Below are 25,710 nucleotides of genomic sequence, written 5' to 3' on the forward strand. Positions count from 1 at the left end.
AGCTTTTATGTTGCGATAATAAATCTTCATATCCCATGCCTCCATGAATTCTATTGCACTGTTTGTATTTCAAGCTTGTATGTATAGTTCTGCACGTGATATGGGTGGGAGAGTAAGACATGGATTAAGGAGAAAAAACTGAGTCCTGTATCTGGGCTGAAATGACACAGAACAGAAACAAAATATTACATTAAGGCACATGATGATTAGAAAATACAGGAATGATATGACAAAGTGTCTTCTTTCCAAATATTAGAGAAGATGATTTTTGAAAGTGTAAAAAACAGAGTTTGAATTAGAGGTAACAGTCATATCTGTCAAAGTTTTAGAATAAAAATCAGTTTGGAAACCATAGTCTTAGCTAAACTAAAGGAATTAATGGATGTGTGGCTTTAAGGCAGCCTTTGAGAATGTAGAAACAATTTATTTTGGGGCCTGTTAAGGTCACTGCTGATAAGTAGCAAAAAAATTAAAAAATGTTAAAAAGCCAGTAAACACATGGAGAATGCTTATATTTGACTTTAAAATGAGAAAGGTGTCAGCCACCAGCTCACCTGAAAGTGATAGCAAATAATTGAAGTCCAAGTAAGAGCTGGTGGTTAGAGTGGGGCGAGGGACATTGTTCATTTTGATTGCGGCAGAGTTAAAGTGCAGGTTCAGTGTAAGCATTGATACCAACAGCTTGTATTGGATCCATACAGCCAAATCTTATCTGTATATAAAAACAAAAGTTAAAAATATAACAACAGAATCCTGACAGCTTTCTCTATAAGGTCGTAAGGAGTGTATCTGTTGACAATAGTTGAATAGCTATAGGTAAAACATTCTCTAGAACCCAACACTGAAGTTTATCAAGAAACCAGAACACACTTTGTATAGAATTCTCCATAAATTAACTTTTGGGATTGAGCATAACTGTCTATTTTTAAAGTATGGGATAGAGTATAATGGGTCCAGCAGGATAGAAACAAAAAAACTGAGTAGATAAATTGAGCTAGTCAAATTTGTAAATTTTAGTACTTTGGAATTGTCCTTAAGTAATTTTTTTTTTGTAAATAAAATTTTATTGGAATACAGCCGTGCCCATTTAGTTACATATTTTTATTTATTTATTATTGATGTATAGTTGATTTACAATATTATGTTAGTTTCAGATAGATATCATAGTGATTCAATATTTCTATAAATCATACTCCATGTAAAGTTATTACAAAATAGTGGCTATAATTCCCTGTGCTGTATAATATATCCTGTTACTAATCTATTTTATACATAGTAGTTATCTCTTAATCCCATACCTCTATCTTGCCCCTCCCCACTTTCCTCTTGCCACTGGTATCCACTAGTTTGTTTTCTATATCTGTGAGTCCATTTCTGTTTTGCTATATACATTCTTTTGTTTTATTTTTTAGATTCCATATTTAAATGATAACACAGAGTATTTGTATTTCTCTGTCTGACTTATTTCACTAAGCATACTACTCTAGTCATTTGCTTTTTTTATCTAACAAGGTAAACACTATGAACCAAGGTAAATAAGCATGGTGGCTAGTCCCTGGAAATGAGAGAATCTAGAATTTCTTGCATGTTCTTCTGTAGTAGGAGGTCTTCATGGTTGAATCAGCCAGATATGAAGAGGGTGGTGGAGTTCAACAGTAGTTGTAGAAGGTCTATAGTGTAGATTATAATTTCGGGGAAAATTGTTTCAGATAATTAATTAATGTATTAATGTATTAAAATAAGCCCTACCTACTAAAGCCATCCTATGACTCAGCAATTCTACCTCTGTTTATGTACCCAACAGAAGTGACACTGTATGTCCTCTATAAGACACGGATGAGAATGTTCATATCATTGTTCATAATAGCCAGAAATTGAACACAATCTGAGTGTCCAAAATAGGTACATAATTTATAATTATATGTTACTTATTGTCATATGTCTTAGGATAGTTTATTTTAAATTCAACTCCAGAAGTAAAATCTACGATTTCAGGGACTGTCATGTTCAACACCGTACTCCTATGCCTATATGGATGCTTAGCATGCACTAAGTATTTTGTAAGTATCCGTTGAATGGGGATAATTAAAGTTAAAAAAATCATATTTTGGAATAAGTGTCAGAACGCAGTTATGATAGTCTTTCTTCCCTTTCTGTCTTTATATGTATTTCCACTTTGTATCTTTAAGGTTTGTTGTAAAATTTTATCATCTTTCCACCTTATTCTATTACAATTAAAACACTCTTGACCTACCTTATGTGTATTTTACAGATATTCCCAGATATTAGAAGACATATTCTTATATCTTAGAGAACTTATTCCATTTAGAGCATGGAGGTGTGCAATGTATATGTGAAAAATAAGGAAAGGAGATTTGGATGAGAATGAGTGATTTAATTATTCTATCCTCTTGGTCGTCCTTAATGCACCACTACATGATTGATTTGCTTGCTAATATCCCAAATATAAGTAATAAAAGAATATGAAGAAACATCTCCGTTCTTTCGGTGCTGTAATCTAGTGGATTTGACCATGTAGAGATAGCCTCAGCATTACAAATTAATCTATTATTCACATAGTGAATATTCATGAAATGTGTACTGCACTTGTGACTGCCTTGGTAAATGTTGGCTCTATTGTAGTCCCTACCTATGATATATCTCACAGTCAATTTCTAAGAAGAAATGCAAAGATGCAATTTCAGCTCAATATGATAATGAAAGTATGCACAAGATGTAGTGGCATATGTGAAAAAAATGCTTTCTAATTATACTAAATAAAATTTTGCAGGACTGGCAAAACTATTAGAGAGAAATAGAAAAGTAACGGTCACATAAATATTTAGTGTCCTTTTTTTCTAATACTTGTGAAGACTGTTGTTAGTGTCTTCTTTGAACTCATAAAAATGCTTGTCTTTACAACTTATATGCTGCTCCTGCTACACTATTGTGAATTGTTAGTCATTTTTCATGTGCATACCTTCTGTTCCTTAATTAGCTTATAAAGTTTCTCACAGTAAGAGCTTTGTCTTCCTTGTATACCCTCCCAACCAGTCTTTGTACAGCACACCACATTCATTCACTTATTCACCAGATGTTTACTTTGAGCTTACTATGTACCAGGCACTACTCTAGGTGCCAGGGATCAGGCAGTGAGCAAAATTAAGTCCCGGCCCTCAAAGAGATTATATTTCTGTGAGACAATACAGACACTAAACAAACAAACCAATAAATATGTAATATGTTTGACAGTAATAAGCGCTACAGAGAAAAATAGGTTTGTAAGGGAAATGGAGCATGGCAAGGAAATAATTTCTGTGGAGAGTAGTCAGGGAAAGTTTCAGTAAGAAGGAATATTTGAGCTAAGACAGAGCTGTGCAGATAGCTGGGAAAAGAACATTCCAAGCAGAAGAAAAAGTGATGTAAAGAGCCTTAGACTGAACAGCATTTGGTTTGTTTTAGGACGAGGAAGGTCTTATTACTAGAGGGGGGAGAGTAGAAGGATAGTAGGTGAAAGAGACTTGAAGGATGTGGGTAGATCTTGAAGATCTTGGGAAGGAACTTTACTTATACATTGGATGAGATGGAAAATGATTAGAAAGTTTGAGTGGAGAGAAATTATCTTATTTACTTTTTAATAGGGCGACAGTGGACCCTCAGTAGAGAAAAGGCTCATGAGGAAAGGGAGTCCTGAGGCAAAAGTGGAAGCTGGAACTAAGTTAGAGGTTATTGCAATACTTCAGACAAGAGTTAATAATGGGTTGGATTATGTTATAAGTAGAGAGTGTGAGAAGTGGTGGGATGAGGGATCTGATTTGAAAGAAGAATAAAAAGAGCCAAAATATTTGGTTATAGGTTGAAGATGAGAGTAGTTGGTGATGGATTAGATGTGAAGTGTGAGGAAAAGTGATCAAGGACAATATGAGGTTTTTAGCCCAAGAAACAAAGGATGGAGGTGCCTTCCATCATACCACCATGGCATGGGGAGCTGCCATATGGAAGACTGGGAGAGAAGTATGTTTCAGGCAGAAATCCAAAATTTGTCTTTTGCAATCAAGATTGCCTTTTCTTACATACAAGTGGAGATACAATGTAGGCAGCTGGATATATGGATCTAATGTTAGCAGAAGAGAATAGGACTCTTCATATAATACTTAATATTTATACAAAAATGATGCTATTTTTGTTGATTGATTCACTCTTTCAATCATGAAAACATATCAACTGATAGTTTGACAAAATTGGAAAAATGAAACAAGTCCTTGCTTTCCAGATATATATATGGAAATGGTATCTCTGCTCTGATTCACGCAAGTGTGTATCTGACTTAACCATTGTTGGCAACAGGGGCTATTTGGAATTCTTCCCCAGACAGGTAGTAGAATTTAGACTATATTTCATTTGAAACAGAATCCCCAAACTTACTGATAAATGGCTTTATTATGCTAATTGATTTTTCTTTATTTCCATAGTCTCTGTGCCAGATGGAAATTATATTGGTCTTAAAGGATTTGTTCTTCAAATGGCCATGTAGGTCACAACACAAACACTTACTTAGTTGGTGGCAAATTTATTATTTAATGATTTGTCCCCAGTGTCTTTCTAGTGGCTGTATTTAACATCATTGATCTATAATTGCTACCCTTTATGAATATGCATGCACATATATTTCATTTATAGTCTTTAGGCACATTTTTCATTCAAATATTCAAAAAGCACTGTTATTTAAAGACTCTATGATAGCATAGAGCCATTCTTCAAGTATTCTTAAGCCCATTTGTACAAAGAGAGTTTGAAAAAGAATGCACAGGGTTTGTAGTTGACATTTGGGAAACTAGTACCTCAGAAGGAATAATTAGTTGATAAGGTATTTTTAAGGCTTTATACATTTTGAATGACCTTATACATAAAACACCCTTGATATATTTAAAATGCCCTTATGTTTCTTGCCATTCTCTCTCTACTTTGAGACTTTGTTGATTATCCCCAGTAGTATTCTCTTTATATGTAGAGAACTCAGACATAAGAATAGATGTTAAAAGAAAAACTGTAGTCCAAAATAATTTGGTTTGATATCAAGATTGCAAATTCATGGGGGATAACTATTTATTGAGTTAAAATGAATAGGAAAATGAAGGAAAAAAAAAAAAGGATGTGATAGACTATTTCCACATATATTTCAAAAATGCTTTAAAACATTTGACTAGGTTCTCTCATGTGGTTTTAATATCTTTCTTACCATTTTTATTAGTAAATTTTCCTGAAGAACACTTATACTCCAGCACAACCAGGATGATAACCCCCAAAATGCTGAAGCAATGTGCTCCTAATACATATATCGATACCTTTTATAGTGTGTTTGTGTATGTTTTTTTTCTTTCTGTTTTATCCGTAGAAAATGATACCATCTACTGGACAGACATGGGCTTCAATAAAATTAGCCGAGCTAAAAGAGATCAGACTTGGAAAGAAGATATCATCACCAATGGCTTGGGAAGAGTGGAAGGGATAGCTATTGACTGGATTGCTGGTATCACCCATGGCTTTCTCTGTTTTTGTTTCACACCTATATTGTTAGTGGCTCAATCTGCTTCATAAAAATGCTGTTTCTGACTCATAACAGGTTTTTTTTTGTACTTCTAGCCACAGGGGTAAATAGCCTCTTTTGCTTTTGGCTTCATTCTTTCTAATGCTTTTGAGCCTTTGGATAAGTGTTTTTATGTAGAAGTAGATTATGTAGTATTAACTTTGCCCAGATCTCCTGAGAGCCCCATGAGGCTGGTAAACAAAAGTGTTAAAAGTTCTCTTTTGCCTGAAGCCAGTAGAAAATGAAAATAGAGCCCTTCCTCAGGTGAGAGAAATTTCAATTTATTTTTAACATATAAATGTATCATTATATGGTTTAAACCATAGACATGTGAGATTAAGAAGTATTTGCATATTAGTTTATTTATAGCTTTCTGCTTAGGAACTGCACATATTAAAAAAGAATATAGGAAGTAAATGATTTCTTAATAGTCATGTGACTGCTCAGAAAGTTAATTTTCACTGAATTAATAAGTTTTTCTCATAATTGTATTATAAACATGTTTGTATTTCTTCTAGGTAACATATATTGGACGGATCATGGTTTCAACTTAATTGAAGTTGCAAGACTCAGTGGCTCTTTTCGTTATGTAATTATTTCCCAAGGCCTGGATCAACCAAGATCTATAGCTGTGCACCCAGAAAAAGGGTAAATTTAACGTTTACATATATTTTGGGGGTTTTAAGTGACTTAAATTTCGTTAAAAGAAAAATCTAGAAATTGATATTAATATTTATTTTTAATCATAATGTCTGAAACAAGTCTCAAAAATATCTTACCTAAGCAGAAGGAAAAGTTTATTCTCACTTTGTCATGTATATTTCAGTACATATTTGATGGGTTCATATTATGCCATTCTTTAATGTGTGTGTAAATCCAAATGATACACCAACATTTTTCTAGATTATCACTTTAAAGTTCTGCCCTAGAACTGTTTACATATTAGGTACTCAATTTTTTGCCGAATGAATGAAAGAACCATTTGATAGCCAAACTCATTCTCCAATATTTCTAAAGCTTCAATTTCCATTTATGTATCTATAATTGCCATATCAACATGTTCATCCCAAGTTTTTTTTTTCCTTCTTCTTCTTCTTCTTGAGATCCAGATAAGTATGTCTACCTGTCTTCTTGACAGTACCATTTTTCCATTTGGACACCCAAACTGTACATATCTAACATTGAAATGAATTCAAGCTGACACCAAATTCTGCTGAATTTTTTCTTCCAGATATTATCAATCTACCACCCTCCATCTTCACTACCTCCACCCTGATTAAATCTGTTTTTGCGCTACACAGATACCCCTGCAATAACTTCCCGATTGCTCTTCTAACCTCACCAGAGTCCAAAATTTCTGTTACGATTCTTCTTAATCAGGCCCTATGTAAATTTTCAGCCTCAAACTCCTGCTCCTGCCTCTTTGCTATCTCCGTCTCTGTTGAACTTAGTTTTTTGAAATGTTTTCAAATATTTCCTATTCTCTTCCACTCTCAGTCTTTGAACAGCTTCTTCCCTTTACCTGCAATGTTCTCCTTCTTACTTTCACCTTGATAAATTTTATTTATCTTTTCCTGGTTTTGCAAACAGACATTCTGTTATATGACACCAAAGCACCTAGTACTTTCATTTTTATAAATTATATTTGCTTATTTATATTTATTTGCTTTACTGTACTATGCACTGTTTTTCACTGGACTGGGTAATGTCTGTATTCTTTAGTAAAACTCGATGAGAAGAGCCATGTGTGTTTGGTTTATTTCTCTATCCTCAGAGCTTGGTACAGTGGTTGGTAAGGAATAAGCTGTTGACTGATACAATAATAAAAATCAGTCCTATTATAAAATTTTATATTACTCCTCACTAATGTGTTTCTTGCATTGCTATTATTACTTTATTTTAGAGGTTTTTTAAAGTGGGTTTTTTTTATGTTAATAAAACTCCGGTGTCCTTTGGAGTGGAAAAAAGTGAAGCCATGGTGGTCACACAAAGGTGTATTAGATAAACAAGTATAAGGAACACTGATTTAGGATGAAGTCAATCTATGTAAAACATCAAATCAACTCTCATGAAAATCTACATTCTTTCCTATTTGTTATATGTTGTATGTGCTTTTTCCAGTGTCATTACTGTCTTCACTTTCTTGACAAATGCTATAAAATTAAGTCATACTATCAGTAAGTACAGTGAAAGAGGAAACAAAGAAGGTTAATATAAGAGAGAAAAATAATGCCAACAAATTTGTCATGCTTCAAGCTAAAACTAAGATTACAATATAAAAATTGAAAAGCTGCATTGGTTAGGATTGCTCTTGGATGCAAATTAAAATTTAACTAGAATATGTTAAATTTATAGATTTTCTTTCTCCCTTTTCAACTACCACCTTTACTAGGTTATATTTTGTCTTATGCTTGATGTTAAGGCCCCATTGTTAGAGCACACTTGATATATCCTCAGAGAGTATGTTTACACCTAAGGAAAGAGAAGGGGATAGTAGAAAACCTTTTTCTTGCTAGACTCTATTGTTTTATTTGGGAAGAGAAAGGTCTTCGTGTTAATCCCTTTGTTTTGTTCTTAGCCAGAAATGGGTTACATGCCCATCCTTAGATCAGTCAATAGCCAAAGGAAAGAGAATATCTTGACATATTTAGACAAGTTGTGTTTCATCACCTGGGCTAGGATAAGGTCCCAGACCAAATAGTATACTCTGAATATCTGAACAAACTGAATTTCTATTAGTACTAGGGATGATTTGCGATGAACTTCGAAGAGACAATATGACATCTTTGGTATCTCTCTCACATATCCTATGTTCAATATACCAGGAATTCTGTTACCTTTGGCTCCAAGCTACATTTATGCTTTACCTACTTCTCACAATTTTCATCGCTACCACCCTAGTCTGAGTCGTTGTCATTCTTGCCAACATTTCTGGATTGTGGTTTACCATCTTCTACCTTGGTATTCCTACAGTCTATTCTTCATGTAGTGGCCTAATGATCCTTCCAAAATGTAAGTAGCTGTTACTGCTTTGCTCAGAACTCACCAGTGCGTCCCCTTTCATTCTGTTTAAAAGCTTACAACAAACCTAGAGTGCTGTTATTTCCTCCATTTAACAGATAAGGAAACTGAGTCAGCAATTTAAAATACATTACTCTATCATTAGCATGATATGTGGGAGAGTTAGGTTTTTCTAAACTCCAAAGATTATGCTATATTATGTGTGTATGTATGTATGTGTGTGTTATGTAACATGTAACATGTTTACATATACATACACACATATATATAGTGTTAAGCATTACAGAAATTAATAACCAAAAATATCAAGCATATAAGAAAAGTTTTAACAGTTTTAGCATAAAATTATAATAAAAATGTAAAGATTAGAGCTATAATGAGAGAATAAACAATAATGAGAAAATGCTGGTAAAGTTAGGAAAAGTTTTTAAAAATTTTTGAGTTGGGTCTGACTTCCCCCGTACATTCTCTTACCTACCACTGCATGCCCATGGACACTTGACAGTACATATTAAGAATGTTGAGGGAAGGTATAATTTTGTTTAGTTCCAAGAACAAAACACATGACTCAGTTTAGTGTGTCCACATCATACCCGTAAATTTGCATATAAAAATGTCCTCTTCTAATGTGATGATATTTTTTAAATCTCTTTTTCATTTGTACTTTACATTAAGCAATAAATCATTATTCCCTCAATGGAAAAAAAAATGATCAATTGCTAGACTATGAATAACTATTCTGATGGTAGGAACAAATATAATTTGAATGTTACGAAATATCACAGATACGTAGGAAATGGGTTTGTTCTGAATAAAGAATTTCTTCCCGTCATATTTATAATAAGTCTGAATAAAGAATTTCTTCCCGTCATATTTATAATAAGTCCAACACTTCATTTTATTGTAGAGAACATATTGTGCCTGGCCTATTATCGATTCATGCAGTTCAATTTAACAGGCCTCTTGCTGCTAACTAGTCGATCGGTAGTTTTCTTTTGCATTCTATTAAATTAAAACCTAGTCTATGCCCTCAAGTTTTTATTCCAGACCTTCTTAAGTATCTTTTGTACAGTCATCTTAGCATATAACTATACTTAACTTCTCTCTAGGATGATTGAGAACATCAGGCAAAGAAACCCACATGTACTTCACTTTTTTGTCAGTTTATTCAATGAACACTCCTCGAGTGCCACGCACTGGGAACCAGGTCATGTAAGGACATCTCCGTCTCCTCCTCAGCCTTTAATTCAGTACATCTTGACAAACTAGGACTACTGGCTATGTGAAAGACACAAGTGGACACTGTAAAGTATGATGGTATAAATAAGATGTAGCTTCTGTTCACAACAAGTTTTCTGTTTAAACTTTTAGTTTAAACAAGTACAAAACTTCAGTTAAAAAAATAGTCTCATAATGTAAAGTAAGACTAATTTGGGGGGCATAAAAACACTAGATTGGTATAACTCAAGCTTAAATCTCATATCTAAATTTCATGTTAAAGTGAAAATTTCAATACGGCTATTATAAAATTACATTTTCAGAAAAAGGAGATAGCATATGATTAGAGTAGATAGTAAAAGTGAGGGTAGTAGAAGCAGTGGATAGTAAAAGTGAGGGTAGTAGCAGCAGTGGTGGTGATTAGGAGAGTCTTTATTGAGGAAACTTGAAGGAGAAAGGTTTCTGAGATGGAGTGGGAATATTTTATATGAAGAAGAAATAGAATAATTAAAAAATCGGTAGTGGCAAAGCAAAGGCCATTGCCAAGAACAGAAGTATATAAGGTACATGTAGGGAAGAGTAGGTAATGTAGCTGGAAGATAATTTGGGACCATAAAATTGGCAATGGGATTCCCCACGTTTTAAAACTCCATCCCCAGTTTACCAAGTGAAACATAAACTGGTCCTGGACCCTCTCTCCTAACCCTTCCCTCTGGCCCCAAACAATCCACATAAGCAGAGATCAGAAGTATAATGAGAGTTTATTGAAGTTGTAGCAGTCTTTAAACTAAGGAATTCTTAGAAATGGTCTTTATTATCCCAGGGAGAGTGTTATGGAGGAGGGGGAAGGGTTCTTTCTCAGCCCTCAAACCAAGAAATGGAAAGAGTTAGAGGCAAATATATAAGTGGGAGACTAAAATAAATAGAAAAGAGCAGTAAATGGAAAAACTGTGTGACTTTTTCATGGCAAGTCCTCAGGCCACAAGAAGTCAGATCAAAGTTGGAAAGAGGGAAGAAGATTTTAAAATAGATATGAGATTTAAGTTTGGATTTAGAAAGATCTAGTCTTTTTTGCATGAGAATGAATCTTAACAATATCATTCTGTTTTTAAATAGAATTCTCTTGGAGGTCATGGATTCTTCCTGAGATAGCAAATTCTGGAGAAGAGATATTTAGTAGAGTATAAATAGAATCAGGAGTTGGATAAGTATAAAGTTATTCCTACTTATTCCAACAGAGTTCAGGCTCTTCAATAAATCATGGTAGTAGATGAAATTATCCAAGGAAAAAGAAGTCTAAGGACAAAAATGAAGAATGTTTGCAGTTAGGAGATAATATGATTAAGAGGAGAAAAAAGAAAATTAACAAAAAGCCAAAAGAAATAAAGAGGAAAAAAGCCATTTCAAGTCCTCAGAAAATCACTGTATCATAGAAATCAAGGGAAGAGTTTTAGGAAGAAGAATGTGCCCGCAGGAAAGAGATTAGGAGAGAGAAAAGCAGAAAACAGAACATGCAATTGATGATCAGGATGACATTTTTAATTGTTATGAATTTCAGGAAACTGGCAAGAGCAGAAGCCAAATATAAAGAATTAATAAGTGAAAGATAATTAGAAAGTAGAGCCAGCATATTTAGACTACAGTGACAGAAACTTTGACAATGAAGGAAAAGAGGAAAAAGTAGAAAGTTTATTGAGAATGTAGTAGAGCACACAGAAAGTTTTTCTTAGTATGGGGTCAGGGGGTATGGGCACATATTCATAGGCAGAGGGGTGGAAGAAAATGCATGTAAAGAGGAGACAGATTCCAAGGAGTGTAGGAGGAACCTTGTCAAGGAAGAAGCAATAGAATGGAACAGGAAGAATGGAGGACAGATAGCAGATAGATAAGATTTGCATCTTAAATCGGGTATCTCGGGACTTCCCTGGTGGCGCAGTGGTTAAGAATCTGCCTGCCAATTCAGGGGACACGGGTTTGATCCCTGGTCCAGGAAGATCCCACATGCCATGGAGCAACTAAGCCTGTGCGCCACAGCTACTGAGCCTGCACTCTTAAGAGTCCGCGAGCCACAACTACTGAGCGCGCGTGCCACAACTACTGAAGCCCGCGTGCCTAGAGCCCGTGCTCCGCAACGAGAAGCCACCGCAATGAGACGCCCGCGCACCACAACGAAGAGTAGCCCCTGCTTGCTGCACTAGAGAAAGCCTGCGCGCAGCAACAAAGACCCAACACAGCCATAAATAAATAAATAAATAAATAAATTGTTTTAAAAAATCAGGTATCTCTAAAAAAACAGATCCTGGAATGAGAAGGGACCAAGCAAAGGTTCAACTGTGAGCAAAGTCCAGACCTCAGACATGCCTTGGAAAGCTCTGGAGGGTAAACCTCACTTAGCAAGGGAGCTTGACTTTGAACTCCCACCCAATTATTCATTGGATAAGGGCAACAACCCTGGGGGGACATACACTCCCAAGATTTCTGGCTCTCAGCACTACTTGTGAAAGAAGAGATTCTAGTAGCTGTCCTCTGAAGAAAGTTGGCTATGTGAGCTACTGAAAACAAAAGGACACAGGAGCTGGGCACTGGAGTACATAGAAATAGGAAACAAGATCTGAGGATGTCTAAGTGCAGCACCAACAGTGTCCACTATGGTTTGGAATCCCAGCTTGGACATTTCCTACCTTTGGGATCTTTTGAAGTATCTTGATCTCAAATGCTTATATCCTTTTTGGTTATTGGGAAGATTAAATGAGGTAAATTTAAATGGGAAGATTAAATTAGGGAAAGTTCTCTTCTATTTTTGGAGATGAAGTGAAAGAGATAGAGTATAGCAATAGAATATATTTTAGCGGTTAAAATTAGTGAAATTGAAGAAACTCATAGATGATATGAGTAGAGTTAGCAGCTTTAAATGAATACGTAAATTTTGGTGAAACTATTGTGGTGAATAGAATATGAATAAAGTACAATATGAATAAAAGGATTCCAAGCAACATGAGTCCAGCTGGAATGGGTTTCTAGAATCTAATGGGGTATTTATATGACCTTGAGTAATAGTGCTGAGCAACTTAGCAGTAGCAAAAATAATGGGGGAAAATGGGCCAAACAAGGAGCAGGTGGTGACCGATTCAAAGTTGGCAATTGTAAGGGAATAACTATGAGTTGTTAATCAGGAGGTGAGGTCTAGAAATTAGTGATGAAATGGAGGGAGACCAAGAACAGGAGATCAGAGTAATGTAAGGCAGAGGCAAAAGAGAGATGAAGGTCCCTGGAACAGATAAGATGAGGAACCAGGAGCTGGGATGTTCATAGGATCAACAACATGAGCCATAAAGTCCCTAAGGATGTCTGCTTGAATGGAGAAGATGGCAAAATTGTCAGAGATTAGTAAAGCAGTTAAGTGGATTTGGTGGTTAATTGTAATAGAGTGACTATGTGATGGTAAGGGAAAATGGAATCTACAAATTCATAATGTGAATGTTTTGAAATAAGTGCATATAACCTCAGAGAAAGTTTTGTTTTTTCTTCCTTAAACCTACTTCACTTCACGATGGCATCTATTTCCTCAGGCATCTCATTGCAGTAACTGTTCTTTTCTATTCGATCATCTTTAACTTATTACTTTCAATGAAGCCTTTCCCTTTGCTTTCAAATAGGCTCAGATCCCTCTTATTTGAAAAGAAAAATACTGTCTTATTTCTCTCTGCACGTTTACTTCTCAACTTCTTAGAATAGAAGTAAATGTCTCCTCACTTAACTTCTGAAATGAATTTTCAGCTTTAGTTCTTTCCAGGAATTTCTAAATTTATCCATAGCCAAATCCAGATTTTGTTTTTCAGATTTTTTTTTCACACCCCTTGCCTTCTCCTTGACATTTCTCCACCATTTATCCACTCGAGAGTTTATTTTTTCTGTTACCTTCTTTAACGCTGAGTTTTCTTGTTCTCTCTGACCCCTTCCATGTATTTCCTCTGAGCATTGTATTTCTCTTCTGAGCATCTTTCTCCTCACTTAAAGCTCTGTATGCTATTTTCTCTCTTGCTATATTTATCTTTTAAACATATTTTCATGTTTCTGACATTAATCACTACATTACATCCAATATTTCATCTTCATTCCTTTAATTATATTTACAATTTCCTTTAGAAATGATTTATTTGAACATCCAACTGCCACTGAAACTTACCATGTCCTCCTAGTTTTCATCTACTGGCTTTCTTTCCTAACCATGGCGTCTCTTTCTGTGTTATCATGGTTCTTTCGTCCTGACAAGATTGAAACTTACTTCAGACTTGCCATAGGTTTTCATCACCTATTTCCATCTGTCTGTAAATCCTGTCATTCCTTATCTCCAGCTGTCTCTTAGGTTTTCCATTTCTCTCCATTGTGACTCCGAGCTCAGCACTGACTTAGCCGGAGGATCTCAGTAAGCACTTTTGATTTATTAATTTTGAGCCCCCCAAACAAGATTTACATTTCATCCCACAGAACAAGAAATCTTTGACATGTATAACAATATTTTAAATATTGTTTCTCTGTCTTCACTTCTTCTTAAAAACTTTTCTTCAATATTAATTGTGACATGGATATTTTTCAGGATTCATAGTTAAGAATTGATATACCTTTTCAAATATCAGGTTTATTTTCAGGAAATGTTTATTACTGCTTGGAAACATTAGTGATATGTGTCTTCTAATACCTTATCTACATGTTTACTGATGAGTTCGGGGTGGGGGGGAAGGGCTTATAAATGACCACTCTGTGAAAAAATTTGAATAACTTTTACCTGGAAATCAAACACTGATTTCCAGGTAATATTACATAGACATTTAAGTGTCAAAATTCATATCACAGGAATAAAGTACAGCATTTTAATATTCTGTTTGATGTTAAAACATGGCAGGTGGTATTGCCAAGAGAAAAGGTGAACCATGATGGAGTAAATTAGCTGAATCCAAGATATAAATATGCCTTGAAAAGTGGGCATGAAGCCTGTTTTTGAGCAATGGAGACTTGAGGTCTTTTAAAATGTAGCCATATGCAAAATAGAAAGTGTATATGAATTTAGTTCAGCTTGAAAATTCAGTTTCTCCCCTCCGTTGACTTCTTTATTTTTTTGGTAAGGCCTCACTCTCTTTAAAAAAATTAAAATGTAATAATTCTCTTTATGCTAAAAAGTCATTTTCTACCTACAATAAAAATAAAGATGCATAGAAAGTCACAGTATGATACCGAAAAAGTTGGTTAACCTCCCATGATGTATGATCTCTAAGTGAAACACAAATACTCTGTGATTTTTTTTTCTTGTTAGGCAGTAGGATCTACATTGCCTCTCTTAATTTAGCTTTATATCTCTGCAACCATAAATAACTTTCTGAAAAGTGTTTCTTTCCATGGCAAAGATTCAGCTTTACATGATATTTTGGTGTTCAAAAAGTACATATTGTTAAATGGTCTTTCATTGACTATATATACATATATGCTTTTGGAATATGCTCAATAATATACAGAAGGTCTTGAGTGACAGTTTAACATCTGTTGAGATAGCAAAAGTATAGCATAGTTTAACACCATCTCCTAAAGTATCAATGTATTTTGCATCTGAAGATGAGGTAACATATAAAAAAGAAGGAATTAAATTTGATTTGCAATAGAAATAGTGGTGGAATCAGGGTGATAGTTTATAATATTAATATACCATGATGGTCAAGTAATTCAGAAATACCACAATTATTCCCCAAATCACAGCCACCTTTTTCTACAAGTCTCTGAGAGAGGCATACAAACAAATTATAAGGACAAATGAAGGAAAAGTGCGATACTATTTTTCATTAGGAATTTTCCAAAAAATTCTACTGTAGACGCTCTTCTTTCAGATAGTTAGGTCTCACCTACTTTTTTTCCAATATGCTTTGTTCTCATTTCTTAGCCTCTAAACATAAATCTTGGACCTTACCTCTCCTGCTAAAACGAGAAAAGAAGGACTAGAAATTATCAGAATGCCCTGGGCTATCATTGCAGCTCTGAACTGGTGGAGGAGAAAGAGAACCCAGAAAGGTCATGCCACTTCCCATTGTAAGAGGGAGCCCCTGGTCCAGACCACCAAAGCTATGTTGAATGGAGACCAGCAATAGCCACACAAGACTGTAGGACCTTTTCCTAATTTCTTAAGGAATCTGACCAATAAAAATGTGGTAAAGGGTAAAAGAGAAGTTTAAGATATTCCTTTCTCTATTTGCCTATAGAAATCTCCTCAGTGTGTTTCGACGTGGGATATCCAGGATAGGTTGCATATAACTGATATATAAGATGGTTTGGGGTTCATGAAACAAATTAAAATTTTCTGTATAATATTTTAAGAATTCCAAATCAACTCATGAGCACTAGGAGTCTAGGCCCTAGGCATCTCAGTGTTAAATATTTCATAGGAAAATTCATAGATTATAGGGAAACATCAAATATTATATACTGAAAATACCAAAAGTGAATAAAAGATGGACCACTCAGGAAAACCATTGTTAAACCATGTAAATAGCAAACTAATATCATATATGTACACATAAATGTATATGTATATGTATATATTTATTGAAAGGATGGGCAAGGAGGCAGGGTGTAAATAAATACATAAAATAAGGAATTAAAAATATAATATGGGGTGATAAGCCTAACATGCTATGGAATTACAGATGCCAAAGAAATTTTTCTTTCTAAAGCCTTTTTCTCCATACTTCTCCAGTGTTGGCTGGGTACGCACATAATAATTGTTTTATATAATTACTTCATATTGGAAAGTAATGAGTCAAGAAGGAATCTAATGTAAAACTTAAGAATAACAAAAACCAGAACAAGGCCTGAAGAACAAATAACTTAAAAATATTTTTTAAGCTTAAATGTAAGGAGAGAACAACCCAGATGGCCTGTATGTTTATTCTGCTTCAAAGGAAAGGTTTATTTCTGAAATTGTCTGTAGGAATAATAACTTCTCTCACCACAGCACTTCCACAGTTTCAGTGTTGAAGCCCCTACTTTCATGTCGTATAGAGACTTACAACTAGCAAGTTTTAAGCATTGCTGGTAGCATTTTTCTCAGGTAATTCTTTACTTACCCATCTGCCTCTGCCATTAAACAGTGACCTTCATAAGGGTCACTAAGTCCAATTCATTTCATATTATCAGTTCCTAGCACTTAATAGGTACCTAATTAATATTTGTTGAATGAGTGCATGATTGCAGTGAAAGGATATATTTGAGAATTATCCACCGAACCACTGTCAAAAACAAAAAAATTAGAAAGTAGTATTCAAGGTTCTACTGTCTCTAGACTCTCTTCCTTTTAGCAGAGTGTTCTGCTATCTGTGGTTGAGTTCTTTTTATATTGCAGGAGCCTCTAAGCAATTCAGGGCTTGAAAAGTGATTTGGGATTGGCATGTAATACTTTCTCAAAACAAAAACTGCACAGAAATGAAGAAAAAGGAAATGTGAAGAAGCCCTCACAGGAATAGAGGAATACACTGTATTCCTCATAGGCGATGAAGGGTGCCAATTCACATATTCATGAAATGTATTCAGACTTTGACAGTACTATATTATTTTCCCTGTGCTTTAGCCTGAAGATGGAGACATTGACACGTTGGCCTACAAGGTATTCAATTAATATGTGTTTTAAGTGATTCTAGTGAAACTGCTAAGCTACTATTCCTTATATATAAAATATATATTATATGTATATAATATATATAAAAGCCTACAGGGCTTCTGTTTTTTGTTTTTGTTATTTTTACAGATAAACTAACACACTGTTGACCTCCACTCTCGCAGAGGACACAATGACAGTCTTGATTCTCTTTTCAACCAAGGCAACTGCCTACATAAGAGAATTATGTGATCTTCATTTTTGTGCCAGCATGGCAATTTTTGGTTATTTCAAGTTTTCTCTAGCATATCTGATAAGTATCTATTTCATACTCTCTTAGGTAAAGGATAGGAATAGGAAGAAATAGCAAATTTATCATAAAAACTGCAACTCAGATCTATGCTCCAGAGAAACAGTTTATCAGTCAAAAAAACCTTAAATTAAAAGAAAATCATTGATTCAAATTAGTGGCTTTTCACTATTGTTCATATATTTAAAATATAAGAATCATATTTAATACTATTTCTTTAACAATTTAGACACGTTCATTCTTCTCTTTCTTGCCCATACTCCTTTACTCTTTCCCCACCAACTTTGGAGCTTAGTTTTCATGTTGGCCTTATTTCCCCAAAAATATTTATTTGAAATTATTCAAGGACATTTATAATACATTGAAAGTATATTTTTCAGCTTGAATCTGACTAATTGTGACATAAAAACATTTGTTTTCCTTTATAAGAGCACCTGTGTGTAAACTAATTCTGACATCAGTACAGTTGTCATATGGTAAGTTTAAAAACTTTTGGGGACCAGTAAGTGTATGCTAGGCCTTTGGAAACTCCAACACTACCAAATGGAGTCTTCTACCTATTGACCAAATGTCAATAATTAATTGGAAGTTAGCTTGTGATATGTATTCTTTGCACATGTTCCTGCCAAGAACTTCTGTGTCTAATTAAGACAATAGGAATATTTGTGCTATGATAATTTCTGATAGTATTTCTATAATCCTTCAAACCACTTTTGAATGTCTTTTTTAAATTTTGTGTTTTTAAATTCTGTAACTATAAGCTTCTGTAAATAAGGGAATTTTCAGTGTAGAACAAATTATTATCCAGAGAAATGTCGATCATATAATACAGCATTTGATTTTGACAATTTTGAAAATTTCTGGATCTGGGATAGCCTTGGAAAGTATTTTCAGGGCTAGATTAACCTAATTCTATTCAATTCTTTACTTCCAATTTCAGTTTAAGGAGCAAATAAATTATTCTTTGCCTGACCATCATAAAATGTTGCTTAATTTTGGCAAGTGTAGAATCTTTTAGTTGTATTAAGTTGATAAATATTTTAGCCATAAAAGTGATGCTTGCAGTCAGCTTTGGCTTTACATATTGTGACAGTGTGTCCAATTATTGCTGAAAATTTGAGTAAAATCTGTATTCAAGATAGTTTTATTTTGAATATTTTTTTATTCCTAATTTTGTTGCCATTCATCTAAGCCTCCTGCCTAGAAGTACTGCAAATTTCAAATAAATAGGAACTAGGGGAAAAAAGAAAGAGACTTGTTTTTAATACTAAGAACTTTTTCATGTTTTGCTTTGTTTTTCAAGTATGGAGATCTTTGTTATATTCCTTATACTTAGGGGGAAATATCACTTGATTTAAGATTATCATATTGTTGTATTATATTTCTATTTGGTGAGACAGCATAGAGAAGAAGGTATAGCCCTGGGTAAGTAAAGCCTGAGTGCAGTTCCCCTATCAGCCATGTGACTGTGGATCATTAACTTCCTGAACTGCAATTTCCAAAGTTGTGAGAATTAAATATGTTAAATGGCTGATTTGACCTACTCACTCGGTATGATATTTTTATTAGTCATTTAGTACATTTGAAAGATTACTATTAAATAAAAGGTATATTATACCCATTGCCTTCCATATTTGAACTCTGGAGTGTATTAAAAGTAGATGACAAGAATCAGATTGAATAAATAAGCGCAGGTCTGTCTTGGCTCCCAAAATGCCTCCTTCACAGTGTAACATCCCTGTCATCTTAACAAATGACTGACTTGTCATTTTAATGTCATTAGTAATGCTAAAATTTCTCCTTGAAAAGTTAAATGAAGCAACACATTTTACCTCTCAGTTAAAATAGTGTTTTTATTTTTAATAATTTTTTAATGCAATGTCCCTTAAAGATTTAAAAGTCATAATTTTAATAGAAATATAGATATTTCCATGCCTGCTTCAGCCTAGATCTAACCAATATTAGTTGGATTTCTTGCTACAAAGTTTTCCCTTTTTGATTTATAGAGCTTGTAAATATGAATGAAAGTTTCTTCAGGATTAATATACTTGGGATTCCAGCCACACCTCATATTTGTCTGGGTGTAAAAGTCCAATGCATTTAGTTTGTACAGCATTTTCAGGGGAAAAAATCAACTTTTAAAATAAATCAAAACAATATGCATAAAGGAAATACATATTTTATGTAGTTTATCATTTTTCATGGATAAATAATACAAAATATGAATGTAGGTCTTCTTTGCTTTTCCTATATGCAGTCTCACTTCTTGTGTATGATTGCTGTTATATATGTATTCAAATATGCACAGAATACACACTCATTTTTACCTGAATGAATCAATGATTGCCATATTTTTCTAAACTTTAGTCATTGCTGTTATCTGACAGCTGAATAAAACTTCACTGGGCATAACTTCAAAAGAATAGATCTGATTTATCTGAAAGCATGAACTTCTGTATTGTAATATAAATACTATATTTATTGAATGAATAGGTGAAAGAAACATGGATTATGTACCTTCTGTTTTTTAACGTTTCATTTTTTGACATGTTATATTTCAGCATACTATGGATTTTCTTTCTTCTATATTTTATTTTCTTCCACAGTCCTTCCAAATTACGTTAAAAGATTACTAAAATAAGAATGTCTGCTTTGTATAAATTCATGTTTTAAGATGCCTTCACAAGATGATTTATAAAATTCAAAGTTGCATAGCCATTTAGCAATCTAAGTGGACAGAATTGAAAGTTATAATGCATTCATGTATACATTCATAAATTACCTAGTGCTGTAGGTGTAATAGTGAATAAGAAAAACGATCACTGTCCTCACTGAGCTTAAAGTCTAATGGGAGCAAAAAATATTAATAAAAAGTAACTTTGTAAAGAAACACAAGTGTAAATTTGCCATTCTAATTCATGCTATGAAGCAGAGTATATGGTGCAATAATCAGAGAGAACATAAAAGGCTTCTTGAGGGCAATGTTTGATATATTAAAAAAACAGAAGGAATTAAGCAAGTAGATTGAAAAAAAGCATTTCAGATAGGGAGCCGCGTGTACAAAAGGTATTTTGGAAATTCTTCCTTCTGATTTCTATGAATGGTTAAATTTTTTTTATAATAAAAATTATTTTATTGCAAACAATACACACATACATTGATTTTTAAATGGTATTATTTTTTGTTAGTATGAATGGTATTGCTGTTATTAATAATATGCAGTTTTGTGTTTATCTGCATTTATCTGCAATTTAATTTCAGCTACTTGTTCTGGACTGAATGGGGACAGATGCCATCCATTGGAAAGGCTCGTTTAGATGGCTCAGAGAAGGTTGTCCTCGTAAGCATGGGAATAGCATGGCCAAATGGCATCTCCATTGACTATGAGGTCTGTTGGATTTCTTAAGCATTGAAAGTGCATTAACTGCCAACTTGCATTAGTCTACTTTTAGTGTTCTCTTATTTATAAAACAATCAAAAACAGCTTGTAATATTATTTTTCAATCAAACTTAGGAAAATAAATTGTATTGGTGTGATGCTCGTACAGACAAGATAGAAAGAATTGACCTTGAAACTGGCGGGAATCGAGAGATGGTGCTGTCAGGGAGCAATGTGGATATGTTTTCAGTTGCAGTCTTTGGGGCTTACATCTACTGGTCTGACAGGTAATTTATTTTTTCATAAGTATTTGAGTCTCAAAATGTTATAGTGCCAATTGCTTTACCCTTGTAGGATTAGCCATTCCTTAGCAAGGTCACAGAAAGGATCTCACAAAACCATGTAATTTCCACAGAAGAGGCAGTCACTCTTGCTATTCCAGGCTCAACCCTTTCAATGTCACAGACTAATGTTGGTTTCTTTCCCTTCTGCTGGGCCATCTGTTACCTTCAGCTTAAATAACTGGCTTGATTTGGATTAAAGATTGTTGATCACGTATGTTCAATTTCTTGGCAGAGCACATGCCAACGGGTCCATCAGAAGGGGCCACAAGAATGATGCCACAGAAACTGTAACCATGAGAACGGGTCTTGGAGTCAACCTGAAGGAGGTTAAAATCTTTAACCGAGTAAGAGAGAAAGGTCAGCACTTTTGTATGATAAATACGTTTTATGTTATTTCTTTCTCTTTTTTTTTTTTTTGACATTTATTTATCAAACTTAAGTTAGGGATTAATTCTTATATGAGTCCAAAACCTCAAGACCCTATTTTTTTACATCTAATTTCCTACAAAAATCATATAGTAGCCTAATGAAATGAATATATAATAGTTCATAGATAGTTTTGCCTAGGACAATGCATGTATATGGACATGTTATATACCTGGTATGGCTTCAGTATAGGTTTAGACTAAGTAATATAGAAACACTTGATAAATATACATATTCAACGAACTATACAAAGCACAATTAGGATATTAGAGAGTAAAAAGCAGCCAAAATGGTTTTTTTGATTATATATATATATAATATATATATATATTTTTAATAGTCACACACTTTATTTAGAACTAACTAAATATGCCACATTACTTGGCCCAAAAGGTTGTTTTCATGTCAGATTATATTTTAATACATAAAGTGATGATGGCTCCAGAAGGTTGCTATTAGTGTGAAATAAGTCCAGAGTCATCATTTCTTTAAAATTTGTTTTGAAACTGATATTACATGATTTGGATTTTTTTTAATATCACTTCCATTAAGATAATGTTCATTTTAAATGTCCATTAGAGTAAACTGTAATTAATTTTCTTGACATCAAAGGAAGGTATAATAATTTTGGAGAGGATGATGAATTCATAGAGGAGAATTAGTCTGATGTAGAAATCTTAATATCATGTTACATCTTCACTCAAAACTGGAGTGAAAAACTTATGCCCAATATACTTAGGAAGGTAGGCACACTGGAGCCATAAATTTCTTTGATATCTTATATACTTCAAAGACACCGACTTTAAGGTACTGCATATTTCTTTGGTGAATGCAGTTCATGTTTTGAGTGAATCAGTTACTTGTACCAAAGATTACAATATATACAACCTATTGTAATCTCAGTATCAAGTTTCAAAAGAGTTATGCACTTAACTGGATAATTAAGGGAAATTTTTTATGCTTGTCTTTGGATGGTCAGGGGAGCAGAAGAATGCGATCTTTGAAATAAAAAATCCCAGGTTTTAAACTGAAGTGATTAAAAATAGCAGTACTTTATAGTGTTTGGATTTATACTGACCAGTCTAAAAATTAAGCATAAAATAACCCAGAATATTCAACATTAAATTTTTAATATTTTTCTAAGAAAAAACACAAACATACGTGTGTGTATCTTTTTTCTTCTCCCTAGGGACCAATGTTTGTGCCAAGGACAATGGGGGATGTCAGCAACTCTGTCTTTATCGAGGAAATTCCCAGAGAACTTGTGCTTGTGCCCATGGATATTTGGCAGAGGATGGAGTTACTTGCTTAAGGCATGAAGGCTATTTGCTGTATTCAGGGAGAACAATATTAAAAAGTATACATCTTTCTGATGAAACCAATTTAAATTCACCAATAAGGCCATACGAAAATCCACATTATTTCAAGAATGTCATAGCTTTGGCTTTTGACTATAATCAAAGAAGAAAAGGCACCAACCGAATCTTCTACAGCGATGCACACTTTGGAAATATACAGCTTATTAAAGATAACTGGGAAGACAGACAAGTAATCGTTGAAAGTAAGTACAACAATTTATTTTTAAACAGTTTGGTGGAAACAAGTATCATTTGTAGTAGAGAAATTAGAGTGGTAATTTCATGTAGCAATTATATTTTCCTAGAGTTTATATTCAAGAATGAGTGAAACTATAGCATCCAAACCCCCAAAAGTCAAAGAAGTAATTAACTGCTAGCATGTACAGTGTGAATATTATGATTATTAGCTTCTAATCATGGAACGCTCAGTATATTCCTTTATAATGTTTCTTATAAATAAGTGTATTAAAATTCATGGAAAATAATTTTTCAGTATAAAACTTACTAATTTTATTTTCTTCCAGTGGGTGAAATTATATCTTTAAGAATATCTACCTAATTATATTCAGTGAATTTTATTTTCTCAAGTATCAGATTTTTTGTGTGCATATATATGACAGTCTTGATGAGAAAATGTTATTAAATAATCTAATATTTTAAAAATATTTTTAATATTCTACAGGACAATACTTTTAATATTTTACAGGACTCAAACATAATATTGTGTGAATTATCATCTACATATTATAATTTAGAGAAACCTCTTTCCTGTCATCCAACTTTTACAGGGACAATCTTCATATTCCTCATTCAGCATCTCTCTCTTCTCTATCTCTGTGTGATTTCCATATATTCCTCACTTTTCCAATTTCACTATACTGAGGTCAGTCTTTTTCATTACTTTTTAAATTGCAAAATAATACATAAATTATAAAATGTTCAAGTAATATGGATTTTTAACTGAAGTTTCTGCCTCATCCCTGCAACATCAATTCCATTTACTTACTCCTAAGTGACAGCTGTCATGCCTCCAGAATTTTCTTTAGGTATGTGTATCATTTGTAATTACAAAAATGTAATGATACAATATTCACCTGCTTTTTTTCACTTACTTACAATATATCTTTAAAAGCTTTTAAGGCTATTTAAGATAAGGCTCTATCTTATTCTTTTGAAAGCCTGTATCTATCCTATACTAAGAGTAAACTAATTTATTTAACCATTTTCTCACTGACAATAATTTAGGTTGTTTTTGGTGTCTTATCACTACCTACAATGTCACAGTGAACATTTGTGCACATAAATATGTTTTTTCACACATGTGAATATTTCTTTAGCATAGAATCCTAGAAATAGAATTGCAAAATCAATCATTGTTTTATTTATTTTTTTTAGAACTGGTCAAATTTCTCCAAAAAGACCATATCAATTTATGTTTTCATTAACTGTTTATAAAAAGATCCATTTTCCTACACTTTTGACAGTGATTTTATAATTTTTATTAGCTTATGACTAATATGTAAAAATAGTCAACTTATGTTAATATACATTTACCTGATAACTAGTGAGATCCAGCATCTATTCATATGCTTACTCATGTGAAAAACACATCAAACTCCCTATTGTACATTGCCATCCCATGCTAAGCCTGTCACAATTTTGTTCTTTCAATATTTAATATCCTCACAATCCTTTTTGCCTATTCAAACCTGAAAGCCTTTCCAAATCAGTTCAAGTGTGTACTTTCAAGCATATACACATTCTTGTTTCTTTATTCTCTAGGTTACTATACTTGTTGATAATTTCATAACAATTTGTATATTCCAGCACATGCCATTTTGGCTTCCTTGTGTGTATATATATCAAGATGCAACTATAACCGTACTGATCATAGAGTTGAGACATATTCGAGACTTACTGATTCTTTGGGTATATCCCTATGAAGTTTACATTATAATTCTCTTTGGTCCTCCCTCCATTTTCCTAGACTGACACAATTCAGAGTTGGAAGTGCTTATGTTGCATCTGTAATCTATTAACTAACTTATTCACTTTCTGTGCTCCAGATTCTTTGTCAGGTACCCTGGGTATAAAGATGAATATGAGTCCATAGACCTTTAGAAGCCATAGTTTAAGAAGAAAACTATGAGTAAACAGACATTGAAATTCACTAGAATCTATAATATACTCAAGGCCTAGAGAATAAATAATCTTTCTGGGGAAGCGTAGAGGATGCCACTGAGATGAGTTGAGGAACTGTAAGGGATCAATAGGAGTCTGTCTGTTGAGCCAGGTGGAGAAGAGAGGAGGAGGAAGAATTTTAGACCAGTGGTCCCCAAATGTGGTTCCTAGGGTCTCCCAATACATGTTCAAGGAGTCTAAGAGATCAAAATTATTTTCATAATAATACTAGATATTTGCCTTTCCACTA

General features: G+C 33.7%; 1 protein-coding gene across 1 annotated transcript in view; it reads left to right on the top strand.

The window, feature by feature from the left end:
* The window catches only part of LRP1B (LDL receptor related protein 1B), a 1,905,856-nt gene that overhangs the window by 1,380,295 nt on the left and 499,851 nt on the right, over positions 1-25,710 (top strand). Inside the window, exons 37-42 of the mRNA XM_082395829.1 lie at positions 5,396-5,530; positions 6,106-6,235; positions 21,034-21,160; positions 21,287-21,438; positions 21,728-21,852; positions 23,111-23,482. Of these exons, the coding sequence (XP_082251955.1) occupies positions 5,396-5,530; positions 6,106-6,235; positions 21,034-21,160; positions 21,287-21,438; positions 21,728-21,852; positions 23,111-23,482 (1,041 nt within the window). The remainder of the gene's footprint in view (positions 1-5,395; positions 5,531-6,105; positions 6,236-21,033; positions 21,161-21,286; positions 21,439-21,727; positions 21,853-23,110; positions 23,483-25,710) is intronic.

Source organism: Balaenoptera borealis (assembly GCF_965194805.1).
Source record: "Balaenoptera borealis genome assembly, chromosome: 6".
In the NCBI taxonomy this organism is placed as follows: Eukaryota; Metazoa; Chordata; class Mammalia; order Artiodactyla; family Balaenopteridae; genus Balaenoptera; species Balaenoptera borealis.